This window comes from Calonectris borealis, chromosome 3 (genome assembly GCF_964195595.1).
Source record: "Calonectris borealis chromosome 3, bCalBor7.hap1.2, whole genome shotgun sequence".
In the NCBI taxonomy this organism is placed as follows: domain Eukaryota; kingdom Metazoa; phylum Chordata; class Aves; order Procellariiformes; family Procellariidae; genus Calonectris; species Calonectris borealis.
The window spans coordinates 91,785,283-91,805,486 of record NC_134314.1 but is presented as its reverse complement, the minus strand read 5'-3'; the positions used below and the strand labels follow the sequence as shown (position 1 = coordinate 91,805,486).

At 44.2% G+C, this 20,204-nt stretch overlaps 1 protein-coding gene across 1 annotated transcript in view; it reads right to left on the bottom strand.

The window, feature by feature from the left end:
• Positions 1–20,204, bottom strand: part of VIT (vitrin) — a 56,934-nt gene that overhangs the window by 17,890 nt on the left and 18,840 nt on the right. The window contains exons 4-12 of the mRNA XM_075146641.1: positions 19,445–19,601; positions 17,363–17,496; positions 12,025–12,102; positions 8,935–9,015; positions 6,919–7,125; positions 6,214–6,264; positions 2,016–2,054; positions 1,863–1,919; positions 1,164–1,226 (exon numbers count right to left, since the gene is read on the bottom strand). Coding sequence (XP_075002742.1) covers positions 1,164–1,226; positions 1,863–1,919; positions 2,016–2,054; positions 6,214–6,264; positions 6,919–7,125; positions 8,935–9,015; positions 12,025–12,102; positions 17,363–17,496; positions 19,445–19,601 — 867 coding nt within the window. The remainder of the gene's footprint in view (positions 1–1,163; positions 1,227–1,862; positions 1,920–2,015; positions 2,055–6,213; positions 6,265–6,918; positions 7,126–8,934; positions 9,016–12,024; positions 12,103–17,362; positions 17,497–19,444; positions 19,602–20,204) is intronic.

Here is a 20,204-nt window from a genome sequence, read left to right as displayed (position 1 = left end):
TCTAACCTCAACATCAAGGACCACTTTGCTCTCTCCTGTTGCAATACTCCTCCCGTGCTTCCCAGCTCTCACCAAAGCCCTCGCGGCCCAGGGGCTCCCTCAGCCTCTGCAGCCTCTTCCTCCCCAGGGGGTTTGGCTGCCTGTGCTTGAGGTCAGCTCCACCGCAGCACAGCTCTGTTGCCTTGGCCCAGGCTTGGGTGCAACCGTGAGCAAGGGCTGTGTGTGAGAAAGGGCTGTGGGAAGTATCTCTGGGAGCTTCCACCCGTGCTGCTTGGGGACAGCACGTAAGCGCATACCCTTACCTTTGCTCCTTGCATCTGTGCCTAGTCTTGGACCTTGCTATCCTGATCCTGATCCTGACCTTGCCTTGCTGATCTGGTGTCCTGTCTCAGTTGGTCAGACCTGCCTCATTGCTGGGGACTTGGCTAGCAGCCTGAGCTCTCAGCTAGCCCCAGGTACCACCAAGGGACTCTCTCTGCTCTTCTTGTTGGGGCTATATGGGTATGCAGCCCTTGTCAGCAAGGGGCAGCCCTGCCTGCCTTGCTGCCACCTCAGCTTCCATCCCTCACTCCACTCTGGTTGCTCCCGGGCAAAATCCATTTCTGAGAATCTTTGCTGTCCCATCAGGGGAGAGTTAGTGTTTGTATGTGCACCGAGCGCTCTGGAGCCCTGGGAAGTTGTCAGTGGCCTTGCAGAGCACCCGCTGACAGGACTGCTTGCTGGTGAAGGATGGTGAATTGCACAGCCAGGGAGGAAAGAAAGTACAGGTGATGTTTCTACATTCAGTATTAAAGGCAACTGCTACGGTCGCCATCAATCTGGAGGTTCCTGGGAACAACAGGAACAGAAGATTTAGCTCCACAGAACTGATAGCCTGCACAGAGCTGTTTTTTTGTTCCTCGTTTTGACTAACAAGTAAGGAAAATTGCAAACACTGCAGTAGATGTTGATTCCCACGGCCTGGGACAACAGCTCGCCAGTGACCAAGCTGTCCTTTGCCTTTCACATTCAGGAAGCTGCTAGTTGGCATTCAGTGCGTGAGGCTTGCCCTGGTCCTCCTCCAGGACACAGGAAAATGATCTGCAGTACTGCTTGAGGGCTAATTTTGGGTTGCTAAAATTATGAAAGAGAGCAGAAAATCTGCTGCTAGCAATCTCGCTCACCAAGGTGGGCTGGAGAGCTGGCGGCCCTCCGGAAGGCAGCAACAGGCTCTTGGCGCTGAATACCTGCATGATCCGACAAAGAGGCAAGAGGTTAGACACCAGCGGGCGAGGAGAGAGAAGCACAATCGCAAGGGATGCAGTGGCCCTGAACTGTCTTTCTGCACATGTTTTCAAACAAAATGGAAAAGGAAGATGGAAACTATGGATTTAAAAAAAAGGAATTTAAAAGCTGAAAGAGGTTGGCAGAAGCAGAAGAAAAGAGTTTAAATGTTAGTAGCTGCTGTGCAGTGTAGTTGTACACCTGTGCACTGGAAAAAGTGGTAGTGGGTCCTGATATGGGGATCGTGCTCAGGCCCTGGAAACTGAAAGCATGCATTTCCTCTGAGGGTCAGGCCTTCATCCCCCAAACATACACAGACACAAAGTTCGCTTCTCATTTTGCAAGGGCAAATGTTGTAAAAGACTTTTATAAATTGTTTTAGAATTGAGAACAATTCTAATTTTAATTATTCTTGTTTCTTTTTTTTCCCTACAAGTTACACTATTGTCATGCAATAACCAGTGTGATATCTGCTCTCACTGCATCCTGCTACGAACGTGGTTAGGAGTGAAAAACAGTGCATTACTGCGTGATTTAGTAGATGTGAGTGGTGGAACTAGCTAGGGGAGGAATTAGAGAAGGGATTGTAATGCCTTTACCTGTATTGGGTCGTAAAATATTCCTGTTACTTGCAGAGGTGGAAGTGCCCCCGAATGCTTTGAAAATATTATATTGGTACATGTAACTTAAACACAAGGTTTTCTAGTATTCTAGCAATACAAATTACTAGTTATTGTTAATTTAAGACATACCTGTATTCTGTCCTCTTCCTTGTGCAGCCTGAACCTGTCCTAAGTAGACATCAAAATGGAAAAGTGTGATTTATACCATGTTTGGTTCAGGACTACTGCTACCTGGGTTTTTCACTGAGTCTCATTTTATAGCTGTCAGAGTTAATGGTTCATATATAGAGAGTTTTCATTAATATGCTTTCTCAGATGTCAACTTTATATATTTTGAGCCAGCTTAAAAAAAAATTGTCTTGTTCTGTCTATTATCTAGATTAGCCTAGTTAACATTCCCTTCAGTTATGAATCTTACTTGTACAGGTCTCTGGTCTGCATTTAAAAGGTTTGTAGTTACTGCTGTGATTTGCTTTCCCTTATAACTTCCCTTCTCTCACTCACACTGGTTATCTATGTTTATTTCTATTTCATTACCAACCAATCGTGCTGGTTGTATAAGGAAGGTTAAAAAAAGCCCCAAACCCAAAACAACCCCCCAGACCAGATACTACCCTTTCTGCAGAGAGTGCGTGGACACAAGCAAACAGGCAGACTGTAAATAATGAGACAATGACAAAAATAACGCGGGATAATTCACGTGTTTGAAATGTCTTCACCACCATCTACACAAAAGGCTTTTTTTTAAGGTGATTAGGATATTAAATTCCCATTGTTCAAAAATACTAAAGGCTCAAAGCATTTGCAGATGAAAACCATGCTTTAATCATGCCTTTCATTTCATTAATTATTCTTAAGAATCATGTTAACAAACCTAGCCTTTAACAAGCCTTTATTCATTAGTTTTCCCAGAAAGATTAATTCCAAAGCCTGGCGAAATCAGTGGGAATGTTCTAGCTGACTCCTGTGAACACTGGACAGGGGCCCCTGAGATATTTTCATCAATAAGATATCATAAACAAGACCATTTTGAATGGTTGTCTCAGAAAACAGGAATTGCTGCTGCTTGGGAACTCGATATTGCAAAATTAGGTGACAGCAAATAACTTGCATTTGACCCAAACTCAAACCTTCACGGGCCACTGGGAGCCCTTTGATGAGATTTCTAGGAGCTGTCCTGAGAGACCTTGTAAACTGCAGAAGCCAAAGAGATCCTGTTTAAGGAAATAACAGGCTCATCTGCCAAAACTGGCAAGGCTTTTAAGCTCTGTAAGCTTGTAGCTCTGGCTCCAGATGGATCACAGCTAGCCCAGGCTGAGTTTTCAGGCTGTGGAGGGAAAAGCCTGTCTGTGCAGCAGTGTTGTGTGGGGTTGCGCAGGGCATGCATTCCATGCGGGAGATTGGTACGTGCCAAAGAGCTGGAAGAAAATTAACTCTGAGCCTGAGAGCTCGCCTTGTTTCGGGTTTGCCACAACCGAGCCCGAATGTGTACATAACACTCTTTACAAGGTCAGTAGAAACAGAGTACAAGAGGGTAAGAGAGAGATTAGCTCAGTATCAGAAGTATTTTATATCACTTTTTTAATGAATTAACCCTACCCTCTACACCCATGTTAGCAGCCTGGATTCCTCTCTATGCTCCTTTTGATTGTGCTGGGCCTCGGGGCTGTTCCCTCTTGCTGTACCCCCCTAGAGACATGTTACCACCATCCCCCAGTAAGCTGGTTTCTGCCATGTCTTCGCTGGCTGGGGCAAACACAGCGGTGGTGGAGGGGTTGTGGTGATGGCTGGATGCCCAGGCACTCGCTGCCTGATGCTTGGTTGCCAGCTCAGTGCCTCAGCATGGCACTGAGGATCGTGACGTGGCTTATATTGCACCGTTCACAGGAGCACTGGATTTATTCCCAATCCTCACCTAGGGTCCAAGCAGGTGTGCAAGAAAGGATCGCTTGAAGAGCTGGGATGGGAGAGGGCAAGTGGGTTTGTGGCCCTTGGGAGCATGCTTGGCTAACTGCTGTTGGAAAGAGGCAGAAGCCGTCACTGTACCAGAGTGTGGCTGAAGTTAAAGTTGTGCTCAGAGCAGGAGAGAGTTTGCATCCACTTTCAAAGCCCGCTGCCATTGCTGCTTCCCCTTCTGGATTGTCCTTTATCGTATACTGCATTGGCCAAGTGCTGCACTCACTAATAGGGCGGATAGGAATAAGCTGTCAAATGTCATGCTAATCGCATCAGTGGTTTTTCATTTAGCAGTTTTGCCACATCAAGTCTCTAAAGCAGGGGTCCTGCGATGGAGCAGAGTCTCAGACATTTTTCCTGTTTCCGTATCTTTAACAAACAGAAGATAAAGGGGAAAGAACAGCAAGGGCTAGGACGGAGGAGTTTTGCACCTGCTTTAATGCTCTAAGCGGCAAGTCCTGCTTTTCTTTTTCCCCTGTGAACTTTTGCCAGTGCCAGTGGCTGGAAATGGAAATGCCGGAGCTAACAGCAGCCACAGCCGTGCTCATTCTGACTGTGCTTTATTTCAAGGCTATTTACTTTTGAGGTGTCTTTTGCAGGCAAACTACTAATGCCCTGTGAGAGGTAGATCTGTGAGCCAAGATGGACAGGAGAATATTTGATTCTGTCCGGTCAAGCCAAACTCTGGTTAAGGCCAACGACATCATCAGAAACTCTGACCTGAATAATAGAAGTTAGTCCTAAAGGCTCCTCAGACAGAGAAAACTGATAAACTGCTTTGTGTATGGTCATCTCTTCAAAACTCTATATGTACTTTCTGTATTTTTTCTTAGCCAGGTCTTCTCTTTTAGGATCAAGAAGAGATCAGGAGAATTCAGGAGGCCAGATACTGAGTACAGACATGCTGGACATGGTCCTAGAAATGAAGTCTCTGAAATCAGAGGTAGGTCTCCACCATTCTTCCAGCTCACAATAACCTGTCCCTAAGTCAGATCACTTTAATCTTTTGGGAGTTAATTTATGTTTAGAACTTCAGTAAAGAAAATTGTAAAGAAAGATGGATCCAAATTGCAATGAAGTGACCATTGAAAGAGTTGAAAAAGTTTTTGGTTTTGTTTTTTCATTTTTTGACTAAAGGTTTGGTCTTATTAAAGACAAATAAAACCTTCCCACTTATTTCAGTGTTGCCAGAACTTTACCCTTAACATGCATCTCTCACTGACTGGGGAACCTCAAACAGGGTTTCCTAATTGTTAGTAAAGACAATAATGGCCTTTTCTGTGCTTAGCCTGTGGGGATAGGAAATAGAAAAGAGAGCAACCAGCAGGACCAGGTTTACAGGCACATTAGGTACTGAATGATGCAGATTGCCACTGAATTTAAACCCCTTTGAATTGTGTTGGCACTTCTGTAAATCCTGCCATACCCATACCTGCACGTTTGACATGGTAAGATTAACCCCTCCAGCCCCTGCCCTTATTCAGGGCTCACAGCTAAATTTGACTTAATGATGCTTTCCCTCAAGACCTGAATCGCCCAAAAGATACCTTCCTTGCCATGTGCTTGACTCGGAATTACTTGGCAGCAGGGACGGCCGCAGGTATGTATGTGAGAGCAAAGCCGAGCTCAAGGCACTCAGAAATAGTGACAGAGCATAAAACCTAATGGTGTTCCAGCTCCCTTTTCACTCAAAAGCAATCATACCCCCATGCTCAGAAACTTGCAAACAGTTGAAAATATTCTCCTTTACTTGACCACACAGCTAAGCAATTACACATTGTATGGGAAAACACCTCTAAATACTTGCATTGCAGGCTCTGGGCTGGAATGGGAGCAGGCTTCTGGATCGAGATGCAGAGCTCTGAGCAGCCGCCACTCTGCTGTCAATAACATGAGTAGCACGCCAGGAATAACATCACATTTATGCCAGACTCAGACCACAACCTGAGGCTTCTGAAAGAGCATTGGTTTAACGTAAGTGGCATTTCAGATCTCTCAGCCCTAAATTAAGATGGCTATGCAGCCCTCTGCATCATGTATCTTACAACTAAATGAAGTCTCCCTTTGAGAGAGTAAGACAGAAGAAAGCAACAGGAAAACATGATTCAAACAGCACAAGCTTTGTCTCAAGTGTTGCAAAACCCAGCATTTGTCAAGGCTGAAATGCTCAGATATTCTCTAGAAAGGCTTCCCCAGAGCTGTGGGTGATCAGCATCTCTGACATTCAGGCCAACCATCTGTTTTTTAGTTTAAATCTAGACTTGGATGCAGTCATTGAGTTTGCTGAGTCTTGAAAGGTTATTGAATCATTGCTGTCTTAAAATACATTGCACTGCATGCCTTGTGGCGCATGCTTCTTCACCATACTTACTTGATGCTGCAGCTACCACAGATGAATATGCTGGGTGGACACTGCTAGAACCTAAAAATAAAAGATTTTGATTTTCAGCTATTGAACCAAAAAAACCCAGTATTAATGAATAAGAATAAACAGAGAAGAAAAGATTAAGGAAAACCAGGTGTACAAAAATCATGTAAGAATTCCTTCACAGTGTTTTAATCTCTAAAATCCAAAAGCTGTCACAAAAAATATATTACAGCTTTCATTTATTGAAAGTTATCACAAAATTAATTCTAAAATGAGTCTTGACCTATTTGTTGAACTCTCAGTCCAGACACATAAATCAAAGAACTCTTTGTTGACTCCTATACCTGAAAATCATGACAGCATTTGGGGATGGAAAGCTTACTTCCCCATGAATCAATTTATATGTCAATATAAAGACCATCCATAGTTGTACTGCTTACTGCAGATGAACTCTCATCTCGGAGAGTCTACACATGTTTGGGTTTATGTGAGACACTGATTTTGTATGTATCTCGAAGGCTATACCACAACTCTAATTCCAGCCCATCTGCTGGAATTAATTTCTTTATCCACTCCTAATATTTCTACATTGAGTTGCTGAATTCAGATTTACTAAATCATGGTATATTCAGCTGCATGTCTTGTTCCTTAAATTTTAGGAAAGCTGTAGGTCAGGAGGAAAGCAATTCAAACATCCATGCTACTGACCTATATCTCTGACCCTATGAAGTCCGGCTCGAGTCTTGGCTGCAGCTGCAACTGTTGTGGTTCTGGTTGTTGCAGGTGTTGTGGTTGGCTTTGGTGTTGTGGTGGAAGGATCCGTCGTCGTGGTCGTTGGTGTTGGGGTTGTGGTGGCCATTTGTGTAGCTGGTGTCGGCACTGGAGATGTCTGATACTCTTTGCGGACCCTGTCCCCTGTAGGAACATTGGTACAATCACTGCAGCTGGATGTGCGACACGCATGGAAGCATCATTAATAGCGCTGACTGTTTAAGGCAACCCAGGCACTGGTGTTCTTCTCAGGATGTCTACAAGCATCCTCATCTGTGGAGCCATCAGTGCCTCCGTTGCTGTGTGGATGTGTAGCACATGTGCCTGTGTGACACAGTATCGCACCGCTCTCCAGAGGGTGCTGACAACAGCCTGTTGTAGCCTTAGTGTTTCCCCTGTACTTTCTCTGCTTTGGCCAGGAACACCTACCAACCTGACAGATGTCTCAGACCTATGAAATGATTCCACCAGCCATTTGCAGTTGCAGTTTCCATTTTGTCATCATCTTTTCTCAGTGTAATTAGCAGTTAGAAAGTCCATATTAATGGAAATCAGCTGACATCTGGAAATAAAAGATGGCCATTCTGAGCCATAGACCAGAATAAAATATGTGCTGCCCACCACAGCACTGAAATGCTTTTGGCAGAAAGACAACTTCCAGGTAATGGTGATTTGGGGAGCGGGTCAGAGCCGGTGCAGGGAGCGTTAGGGCTTTGGCTGAGGGGAGGCCAGGAGAGCACCACCTGGGAGGTGCTGATTTCACCTGACTGACTCATCTCACAGTTGCTACTACTTTTAAAATGTATCACCTGTTGTGAGAACAGAGACAATTCTAGTTGCAAAATTTGCATCCTAAATATCCTTATATGAAATTGTTAACGTGCTTACAGTTCTTTCAAGTCATTGTCTTGAAAGAGAGCTTTCACCGTTTCTTCTCCATCTATCTACAGAAACCTGCCCTAAAATATATTCCATGTTCACCTCAGTCTTGTTCCTCTCCTCCCTGCCCATAGCTCTGGGGATGGCCTGACACGCTGTGTACACTGAAAGGGAATGGTGTGCAGTCTATTCATTGCTGCACAGCACAAGCTTGTATTTTATTGCTGGATGTTCTCCTTTTGGAAAGCATCATCATGAAACTGTCTGGTGGATTAATTACCACCTAACGCTAGCCAGTGAAAACCTCAGATCTCAGACAGTTTTAATGGGATAATGCTGAAAGAGAGCTCAGAAGAAAAACAAAACAACTCAGCTGAAAAAATCAGTATGAATGGCTCTCTTTGGGCTGAACAGTGCCCTGCTCCATGCTGCTGCGCTAAAAGAAAGAAGACAGAAGGCACAGTGAGTCCTCCCCTGCGATCTGGTGCTGCTGCAGCAGGGAGCAGGCACATCAGCTGAATTTATACCTCAGGCTGCAAGGAGCAAGGAAGCTGGGAGCTAACAGCATTAGCAGAAAACCCAAGGAAGCAGCATAGTAAGAGCAGAGAAAAGATGTTGCCTTGGTGCATGTTGGCTGTGTTTCTGGTGGAACGTTTAACACAAGAGAGGGGCTCCCAAGGGCTAGCTGTTCCCAGTGCTCCTGCTGGCAGGGTGCCCATCTCCCTCACAGTATCTTCAAAGGGTTTGCAGGGCACATGCTCTGCATAGGAAATTGCCAAGAGTTGTAATGCAGGCTTTTGAAGTTCATGGCACCTGAAGTCACCCAAAGCACAGGCAGAAATTAAACTGAGAGGGTGCCCTCTCTTCTCTGAATTGGCACGTGCCCTTCAAGCACTGTTGCAGGCGCTCATGTAATGGGGTTGGTTCAGTGGGAAAGAAGTTGTAGAGAGGAGGTTGGATGCGGGAGGTCAAGCTGTGTGTGTTACCAGTGTCAAACTGCTTCCTATAAGCATCTGCAGGCAGTTTAGACTGGGAGGGATACTGTGAAAGAGCACCAAGATCCCCAACCCATACCTTGTTCTGATGCTTTTTCTGACACATTAGCAGTATCTGCATTCTTCGTAGCTTTTAGGTCTTGCTCTGGCTTTTTAAGCTCTGAAGCAAAATTAAGCACATTAGAAAATGGAGCTCTGGAAGAAAATAATTTTAAGTCTCCTATTTAGACATTATAGGTCCCCGAAGGAAGGCATCCTATCACCTGGCATTAGGTAGGTCTGTCAGCCTAATCAGAGCTTTCTCACCAAGCAAGAAAAAGAGATGGCTGGGTGCCTCTAGAGAGTGGTCACCCCATATTTTTGGTGCCAAATTTAGGCATTTTTACTGCCCAAAAGCTCCTGCAAATGTCAATAGAATTTCTGAAGTGAGCAATAAATACAGGGTTTTATGACTAATAAACCAATACTCATAAGATTAATGCATCATGTTGTTGATTTTTCCGCTAAGTAGCAGCGTGTCCTGAGAACCAGGGTCACAGTGTGTGCAGGGTGTTTGGGGAATACCAGCTAACGTGCAATATTTCAGTCACTAATTCAAGTTCAGGTGTAGTTCTTTCTTGCCTGACATTGTCACATCATCATGAGGCCAAATCCTGAATGCCACGGATTGGCTCAGAAGGAAAAGGGAGATTTTTTTGGTCCTTTTTTTATTCTAAGACCCAAAGTCCTCAAAGTACTTGGAACATTTATTACAGTTCACTTACTGCTACCCTGCAAAAGAATCTGCCTCTATTTTTATGTCTGACTGAGTACTGGAGGATTTTGATCTTCCACATTTTTCTCTTCTCTAGCTATTTTGGCAGCATTGACCCTATTTGAGAAATTACTCCATGATTAATGGTTTCCTAAAAACTTGTATTATTTTTTAAAACAACAGCTTTTGATTGTTTTTACCAGCTGTGAATAGTTACAATTTTGGAAAGGTTTTTCTTGCTGTCCCCAGCATTTGGGAAGCACTGTAGCCACCAGCAGCATTTAAAGAAATGTCAGGCACTATGAATCTCTGGCGTCCCTGGGATGAGGACCAAAATTGCATCTCTGACAGCTAATCAGGTGTGAAGCAGGATTTTTCGCTAATCTGGCAGCAAGTGACTGTAATCCTCAGAGGACTGCCTTTACCTCCTACAGATAAAGTATCCAAGTGTGCAATGTGGTCTCTATAATTTAAATCAGAAGATAAAGGAAGCTTTTTTAAAATTAAGAAAGAAGTAGGAAATCCTCTATCACAAGATGGCCCCAGCACCATATTACAGAGATTTTTATCTTAAGAACAAGCTGTTTCTAGCAGAGTACAGCTGAGATTGCTGGGCTGAGGCGGCAGGGTTAAAGAGGGCTGACGGGGCCAAGCGGGGCTCGGGGAAAAAGGATTGTGACCATCTCTTTGCTATCTATGGGACATGGCTGGGCAAAGCAAGGCAGTGGCATCCTCAAGGACTGAGTTTGATGTAACAGTTATTATTTGCTCCTTTGATCATCCTGGGTTTTCTCTGCATGAATGCACAGTCTTTGTTGCTAGGATCCTAACATTTTCATTCACACTGATTCAAGAACAAAGTGAAGGAAACCGCTTGCGTCTTTGGTTTGCTGCAGGAACAGTCCCCTGGTAGTTCATTTGTGTGTCTGAAACATTCGATGATGCTCCCCATTCCTATACTGATTCTCATGTAATGTGGGTTTTAGCACTGGTGGAAGAAATCTTTGCTTGCAGCCTGCTGAGCTCTGCCCTGGCTGCGATTGTCCCTGGTCTGATGTGAGACATTTGAGCTGATGCTTCATGTGTGGGTACATTTGGAAATGATGAGATGGAGTGTTAGTGATTGTTTCCTAGAAAAAGCCAAAATTTCTAAGGTACTGCCTCCCTTCTAGCAGTATATATTTGGGTCAGTAATTTCTGCATACCTGGTCAAGACACATATATAAATCTGTACCTGTTTGATTGTAAATGCAAAGATACTGCAAACTAAAGGGATGGCTTTGAGTGATGCATATTCAATCTGAGCAACTACTGTGGTCAGATGAAAATGTGCCTTTGTGCAAGTAAAAGCCTAAAGATGAGGAAAGAGCTCTGTACTTTGCTTTCACAGACCAAAAATAGTGGGCAGGAGAAGAGCAGGACCCCATGTAACCTCTGTGTGGCCTTGGATGGATGCACCCACTCACAGGCATTTGAGTTCATGGAGAAGATACAGCGCGTTTTCTTATACCACAGCTCACAGAGGGTAAGCTCAGGAAGGCTTTCATTCAAGGTCAGGTTGGACGGGGGTCTGAGCAACCTGATCTAGTTGAAGATGTCCCTGCTCACTGCAGGGGGGTTGGACTAGATGACCTTTAAAGGTCCTTTCCAACCCAAACTATTCTATTCTATGATTCTATGATTTTAAAGCTCAGGCTCAGCAAACAGCAAAAGAGCTGTGTTAGGGAAGCGTGTAGTAGTGTGAGACATTCATTTTCATTTTGTTCACACCCCCAAGGAAGAGTCTGAACATTACACGGTTGTTACAGGGGGCACAAACAAGTGTCATTTCAGTGACAGAGGCACTTCACGTTCACTTGAATATCAACTACCACCTGGTGTGAGACTTGATCAAAGACCTCTGAAAACAACTAAATTATTTAAACTGAGTTGAGTCTTACAGAGTAGGACGCTGACTAAAATGATTATACAGAATAGTTCCTTACCATATCATCCTTAGCTAAAGCTGCAGTGCATTGCCATCTGTGACATTAGTATTATATTATTATTTATTATTATATGCTCAACACTGAATATCCCAAAAGATAACATGAATAACGTTAGGAGAAATTCAACATGTAAAACCTGAAATGCTTTCATATAATCAGTACAACATCATACTCACTAACAGATTTAAAGCAAGGAGGAAACTACTTTAGAATAGAAGCCTATGAAACATGGTATGACCAAAATTAGAAATTGTCTGGGAAAATTTCCATACGATTACCAAAAAAATACCATGAGGGATTTGGATGAGATGCTAAGGAACACATTAACTTCTGACTCTGAATAATTATATCTTTGTATTACACAACTGAGAAGATACAACAGATAGTTGTGAATAGATGTAAGGGAGAGTCAGTCATAATTACTTGCCTGATTTAACAGCTGTGCTTTTTGAAGAAGCATATTCAAGAGTTGATGGATATGTCACACCTTTTCTTGGCTTGCCCTCTAAAAAAAAAAATCATTAAAAAGCATCACAAAAAATTTCTAAGTTTTCTTGCAACAAAACTCCCATCTAACATATGTGTTCAGAATCAGATCCCACTTCTTTACTGCCCAGGTCATTTTCCTGAAGTTTTCTTTCATCTGATGGCAGAATCTCAAAACCATGCCACTAAAAATACCAATTCCTAAATCCAGCATCATTAAAAAAAAAAAAGTTAGAAAGCATGAAAACACAGTCCTGGGAAGGATTTGAAGAGGTCAGTCAGTTCATTCCTTTGCTCTCAAATGGTGTTAAGCATAAGGGGACCATTCCTGAAGGACATCTGTATAACCTGTACTTATACCCACAGCCTCCCTAGGCAACCTTTTCCAGTGCCCAACTATGCAGTTGAGTTAAAAAACATGTTTGATGTGGGATTCATTTCGTCACACACATGGCATTCTTCTCTGACCTCGCTTCTCCAACATGCCATTTCTGGCAACAGTCTTTTGCAGTAATAACAGTGAGAGAAAGCTGTGCTTGTGTGTGGGAACACATGGTACCTATATTTAGATCTAAAATGATGGTCCTGTCTTAAAACAATGAGGTATGTTTCCCAGTTAAGCTTTGAACCACAAATCTTTTTAGTGCCGCATCACATGCCATCTCTATAGGCACATGTGGCATGCAATTCCATCTCTTGGGGCAGTTTTTATATTCCCATATACCACTGAATGAGAAGTGTGGCAGAGAAGCCCGGTGTAGGGAAGACTGCTCTGGCTTCTAGGAGTTGGTGGATGTATGACTTCTGGACCCTGGTGATTGTGTCTGCAAGACGCTGTGCTGTGTTGTGTGTCTGGACCACCTCAGGTGAGACCTTCTGACCACCTCCTGCAAAACTTGAGTCATGATGGTGATGCTAGGTTTGCTTTCCTTTATTCCTTTGGTGGATTCTTTTAGAAGGTGTATATGGCACTGCAAGCATGGCAGTTGTTGTCCTGGTGATTAATCCAGAGACCTACAGCACTGAACAGAACTAGCTGCTACAGACGGAGCCACTCCTGGGAACTGGGGGTTATTTCCCCTGTGATGGCACACAAAGAAGGATATATGCCAGAGGAACTGGTCCTCTATATGCAGGGATGCCCGTGGAGCTGGAGAGATGCTGTCCTTTGTCCTTTTTCATATTTCTTTCTGCTTTGTTTTACTCCTCTGTGAAATTTCAGATGTCATTAAAAAACCCTAGATGAAGAAGTTAGTTTGAGATACTAATGAAGAAATGATGTAAGGATCTAATCCATTTCTCATTTACAGTGGTATAAACTGAGAGCAGCTCCACTGAAGTCAACACAGATCTGCCAAAGATCAGAGCTGGCAAGTTTGCATGCAAGGACAAGCTGGAAAGAGCTTCCTCCTTGCCCTAGGATCTTTCACAGAAGCTGGCCTAACTGAAGCGCAGCAGGTCTTCATTTCCAATTCGTTCCGAGCCAAAACCAGGATCAGGAGCCAAGCAGGACTAGGGAGCTCTTCTGCCAATTTGGTAGAAAGACAAAAAAGTTATAGGATTGCAGATGATTTCTAAATGCATTTCTTTATCTCCAACAGAGGCAGAGTTGTTAGGTATGAGTTAGGTATGCAGCAAGAGAGTAATAATCAGATTTTAATTTAAAATATTTCTGTGCTAATCTGATTTCTTATGCAAACCTGAGGCCCACTGCTGTGCAAATAAACTAGCTGGCATGGGGGCTGGCTGCTCCCAGACTCTGGGGTTTTTGATCAACAGCAACTTGCATCCCATATGTGATCAAGAGGTAGGTCTGAGGCCTGAGCTGAGTGTGGCCCTGCTCTCTGGAGCAATGGTAATATATCTTTTCCACTGTCTGGAAAATGTTGCATCTAGATCGGAGTTTGCTTAACATACTTAAAAATGGGTTTACATGTGGGCTGAAAACCTCAGCTTCTGGCCGTTGAAGTATAAGCTATGGGTTGGTGGCTGCTCACCCTCTCACGCTTATTTGTGACGAGCAAACCCAGAGGTTTCGAACTCTATTTTCCTAACCCACTAGCTGCAAAACTCCCACTAAACTGAATGGAGTCATTCAACTCAGTGCCAAGGCATTTCAGTGCTTGAAAGTGAATACCAGCGCATTTGCATACCTCCTGGTGTGCTGGCTGCTTTAATCCCAGAGGACAGACCTCGTCCCCCTCTGCCCCTAAATCACGCCACTTCATCGCCTGGGTCCCCCGAGGATTCCTCTTCTGTGCTCTTCTGTGCAGATGCTCATTCACAATTTAAACATCACAAACGCTTGATGACAATATCCTAACTAGAAATAAACTACTGGCACATTTCCAGGGTACTGTAGTGCATATGGGTCTGGTCTGCTGAAAGGGAATTCGGCTGGAGAATAGGGGATTCAGTTCAAGCTCTAAAGCTGAACTGAGCCTTAGGTGACTTTGTATTTTTATTAGGGAATGCTTTATGCAGCTCTGTCTTTTTATGACTCATAATTGTAAAAAAAACTGTCTGCATTCAGCTTCAGGCTGCCGAGATGAATAGTACAGCCTTCCTGGGGTTTTAGTCTTCTAAACTTCTCTCTAAAATTCTAAAATTCCCACATTTTCAGTAGTTGTAAGACTTTTCTTCCTATTTATATATGAAATATGATGTGATATATCATACTCTTTGCTGGTTAAAAAACTGGCTGGACAGCTGAGCCCAGAGAGTTGTGGTGAATGGAGTTAAATCCAGCTGGCGACCGGTCACGAGCGGTGTTCCCCAGGGCTCAGTTTTGGGGCTGGTCCTGTTCAATATCTTTATCAATGATCTGGATGAGGGGATCGAGTGCTCCCCCAGTAAGTTTGCAGACGACACCAAGTTGGGCGGGAGTGTTGATCTGCTCGAGGGTAGGAAGGCTCTGCAGAGGGACCTGGACAGGCTGGATCGATGGGCCGAGGCCAACTGCATGAGGTTCAACAAGGCCAAGTGCCAGGTCCTGCACTTCGGCCACCACAACCCCAGGCAACGCTACAGGCTTGGGGAAGAGTGGCTGGAAAGCTGCCCAGAGGAAAAGGACCTGGGGGTGCTGACTGACAGCCGGCTGAACATGAGCTGGCAGTGTGCCCAGGTGGCCAAGAAGGCCAACGGCATCCTGGCCTGTATCAGGAATAGTGTGGCCAGCAGGAGCAGGGAGGTGATCGTGCCCCTGTACTCGGCACTGGTGAGGCCGCACCTCGAATCCTGTGTTCAGTTTTGGGCCCCTCACTACAAGAAGGACATGGAGGTGCTGGAGCGTGTCCAGAGAAGGGCAACGAAGCTGGTGAAGGGCCTGGAGCACAAGTCTTATGAGGAGCGGCTGAGGGAACTGGGACTGTTTAGCCTGGAGAAGAGGAGGCTGAGGGGAGACCTCATCGCGCTCTACAACTACCTGAAAGGAGGTTGTAGCGAGGTGGGTGTTGGTCTCTTCTCCCAAGTAACTAGCGATAGGATGAGAGGAAATGGCCTCAAGTTGCGCCAAGGGAGGTTTAGACTGGACATTAGGAGAAATTTCTTTACTGAAAGAGTGGTCAGGCCTTGGAACAGGCTGCCCAGGGAAGTGGTGGAGTCACCATCCCTGGAGGTATTTAAAAGACGTGTAGATGAGGCCCTTAGGGACATGGTGTAGTGGGCATGGTGGTGTTGGGTTGACGGTTGGACTCGATGATCTTAGAGGTCTTTTCCAACCTTAATGATTCTATGATTCTATGATTCTATTCTATGATATACGATGTTAGATTTACGCTTGAGCTAGTTTATAAACTAAGTAGTTCCACTGACATCAGTGAGAACACTCAGCACATGTAAAATTAAGTGCATGAGGGACAAATCTCATCATGCCTACACATACCCAGATTTCTCATCATCCCCTCTTACATGTGCTTGTAACTTTCTCTTGTATCTTCTTTTATATTGTCTCATTAATTAAGAATAAAGATTTGTTACTGTAAATCAAAAATTCCTACAGTTTTATGGGATAACAACTGAGCAGCTGCTGAGGTTAAAAAAAACGTATTTCCCATTTATGTACCAGAATTACAATGTGCTGTTTGTTGGGGAAAAACCAGCAACAAGTACAAGTAGCAATTCAGCTATTCCAGGAAATTCCTACTCATCCAAAAGAAATCCTTCTCATAATGTGGTATACCCATGGCAGAATGCTGTAAAAAGTTCAGGCAAATATATTAATGCAAACTCCAGACGACAGTTCATTTTGGTCCGTTTCTGAGATCGCTTCTCCTTTACTGTCCACAAATTTTCCCATTTTTAGGGGCTGTTCAGTTGCTTGATCCGTTGATTTTTCCAGGAATGATGTAGTTAACTAATATCAGTTGGTCATACCTATCCTAAACCTCCATCAGTGTGGACCAGCAAGAACTGACCCACTCTGTGGATGCAGCAAGAAGTTAGATTTAGAAATCATATGTAAAGCAATGTAAATTTGACCCTCCTTTCTCACAGGTAGGATGAGTGCAAGAATGTTTAAGATAATCTGAAGCTGGTGTAAAGGGGATCTAATTTACAGAAAAAAATCTGTGAATTTTGTCAGTGAATGCAAGTGAGCTACTATGTATACTATGGGGAGAAAAAAGGAATGGGCATTAAACTAAGATGGATTTCCCTGCACTGAGTAGATATCAAAACTGTTTGGCTAACAGAGGTGGGGAGAATTCATAACATGCTTGGGATGCAGCAATAGAATTGCTTAATATAACGCTTGCATAAATAAAGTATAGCTATTTGTGGCTTCAGATGGGTTGACAGAAGTCAGAAGTCGCTTCAGAAGACGCGAACTCAGGTGCAGGCTGAGGATGCTTCAAATGGCCAAAAGGCTCTTTAGTTCCTTTAGCAGCACTACTTACCAGGGTGGAGAGCAAGTGCAATAGGAAGACCTGCCGGTCATTACCAAGGCTCAGATTTTACGCATCAATAGCAGGAGTTGAGATGCCCTCAGAAAGTCAATCCAGGCCACCTCACCTCCTGCAGTGGGCTCAGACCCACACTGGGCTGAACCGAGCACATTGCTGGCGGGGTGTATATGTCTCTGTGGGCTATATAGGAAGCCCAGAATAAAAACTGTCTCAAGTGCGTTATTCATGCTAAAGCTAAGTGGGGTGGGCCGGTGGTGACTAAACAGATCTTTAAAATGAGAAGGCTGCTTCCCCCTCCGCCCATTGCTGCCCAGCTGGTTGGGCAGCGGGGAGCAGCTGGGAAGGGCAGGCGGCTCTGGCGCTCCACCATGGTACCTGACACGAGGAAGGACTCCCTCCAGCGCGGCAGTGACAGAGACCGGACCCCGTTGGAGAAGCTCCCACGGTAACCGGAGTGGCCGGCGACTTTCTGAACGAGGATCCTCCCGCCTGTGTTGTCGATTATACCACTGTAAGGGGAAAACATGGTGTCTGAAGGCGGAAATTTCCCCCAAGAACTTAGAAACAGTTCAACAATGCAAGAGGTATGAAGCGTTCACTTTTACCTTTAAACCAGGGGCTGTAGTGGAGCTGTGACGCTACTACTAAGTCTGCTGCTAAGAAATATTTGTGCTTCTTCCACATAGAGAAGAGAAGTTTGTTACAAAGTGCTGTTGGGATCTGTTTGTTCTTCTCACTCATCTACTGGTCCTGTGTTTAAGGATGACCTAGTTGCAGACAAGAACAAGCTACTGCCTTCGTTAAAATTCCTGCAAGCTTGATTGAGTGACTGAATATACAGGGAGAGGTACTCAGAGGAGTCTTCAGGCTAACCATGTGACAGAAATACAAATTTGAGGCAAACCTCCCACTTGCTTGACTTTTTCTTTTGGAAAAAATGAATATTTTCTTTGAGTTCCAGTATGTGTTATCTGCAAAAAACTAAGCCTGGTTCTGACCTCAGCCTGGAGTGAACTGAACACAATATTGCTGGAAGCTGTAGAAAACCTGACAGGCTCCATTAAATGGTGTTTGACATATGATGTAACACGTGTCTCCAGACAAACAGAAAACCTGCAGAGTACGCAACCTGCTGTGGCATCATTAGGAAAGCAGGCAAACGAGGAAGGGACTGTGACTCTAGAGGGGTGGTAGGACTGGTAATAATGACACTGTGCGGGAAAATAAGTAATGGGCAGCAAACAATGATGAAGAATAGAGCTGTAGCTTTCTCTGACGATTGCAAGAAGCTGCTGGTAAAGTAACTGTAAGGAAAGGAAATTCACTGTCTGCAGAAATGCAACATGTAAGCTAACAAAGCCAAACCCAGCTGGCCAATGAGGAAAACTGAAACCCTCACTGCCACAATACAGGCAGCCAGCATTTGAACTACGGGGGAAATCGCAGTCGCTATCAGAATTTTGTAACTTCCCTTTGGGACAAGCTGTGCGTGCAGAGACAAAAAATTTCCATTGTGCACTAGCATCTGAAGGAAGAATTTGTCGTTTGCAAGCCAGTCACCTGGCAGTCAGCTCCCCAGCAAGGGGCTGAGCAGCAGACAGGGCTGCAGCCGGGAGGTGGCAGCCCTATGCACACAGGCACGTCAGCCTGGGCACCGCACAGTGCAGAGGTAAGGTGTAAAGTCCCAAAGCCTTAACTATTCAACTTTATTCAAGATCCCAGCTGTTTCACAGAACTGGAAGCACTGCAATAGCTTGAATATCTTCGAATGAAGTCGTCAGTCAGGCTTTGTAAGTTCTTACTGCATTTTCAGCTGAATGCATCCTGCCTCTGCATCCTGCCTACAATTACGGTGTGTTTTGGTTGTGAAGTTATTCTCCATTTAAATTTTATGCACATTTTTGCATGGCTAATAAAACTTGGCAAAATTTGTGCTATAGAATTTGTATTATATATTTTCTTGTCCAGTGTCCTTTTCTGTGGCAGGAAAGCCCATTACTCAGCCTTTGATGTCAAAGACAATTAAATTCAAATCTGGAGAACCAAAACCAATCCCAGAAATATGAGAGTTATATGTATGCATCACTGGTGATATGCCTATTTATTTCTGACCCTTTATTAGTAGCAGCAGCTCCATCCCTATCTTCCACTTGAATAATAATAGTACAATAGTAATTTGCTATGCATGAGAGATCTGCAAATCTCAAGACACTTTTCCAAAGGTTGAGAAATGTCTTCAAACACAACTGATTTCAATAGGAATACAGGATTGACAGCACTTTATAAGATTGGATCCATTGCATCACACATGGTCTTTCTCGCAGGTTTTCTGTTAGAACAGCAGCGTGCAACCAACCTACAAGGCAGTGGGAACTTTAAAGGGTTTCAAAAGCCAGGAGCTCTGTACACTGAAATGATGGTTTTGTCTGAGTGCCTTGCTCATTTAAACTCACTCACCTGTGAATTGCAGCATTGCACACACTGGAAAAGGAAGCATAAATGTCTGTGCCATAAACACGGTATTTTACATCTTGACATCCAGGAGGGCATTTTGCAATGAATTCTGGATTTATTATCTTCCCTGCCTTGACATCGCAATTGATCTGGGGTACATCTGTGAAAGCAAAATCTTGGTAAAGTCAGATTGAATGCTTTCATAGCTGAGTGATCTTGTCATGAAACAATGAGTAACTGAGTGACAGGGATGCCCTCCTCTTATGCCTTCGTATCAATGGTTTTGGGATACAAGACATGTATATATGTTCTGCATCTACAATATAACACATAATAACCCCTATACCGAGGGATGTGGCTGTAGCTAAGGATGGAATAAAGAAGCCTGAGGATATTTCTGACCTTCAGTGTTTGCTTCTCTGAAGGAAATATCCATTATGACACTGCTGGAGAGGGAAAGAAATGTAGTCACCCAGGCTGCAGTTAACATGTGGGAAGGAGGGGGCAGGGGAAGAGGTGGCTGTGAGTCAGGACGAGGAAGGACTGCGCACACAGGAGGCAGGATGCTTCCCAAGCCTCCCACTGTGCTCATGTAGCTCCATGCCATCTGTAAGGCCAGGCTGCAGCCACGGCCCATTATCTTGTCCTTAAAACTATTTGCTGGGTACAATTTACTTTGAACAAGGGGTTTAAGTGTGAGTTCACAACCTTGCAGCAGGCGTTTGTCAACTAAATGAGAAAAATGATCTGTGGACAGAAACGC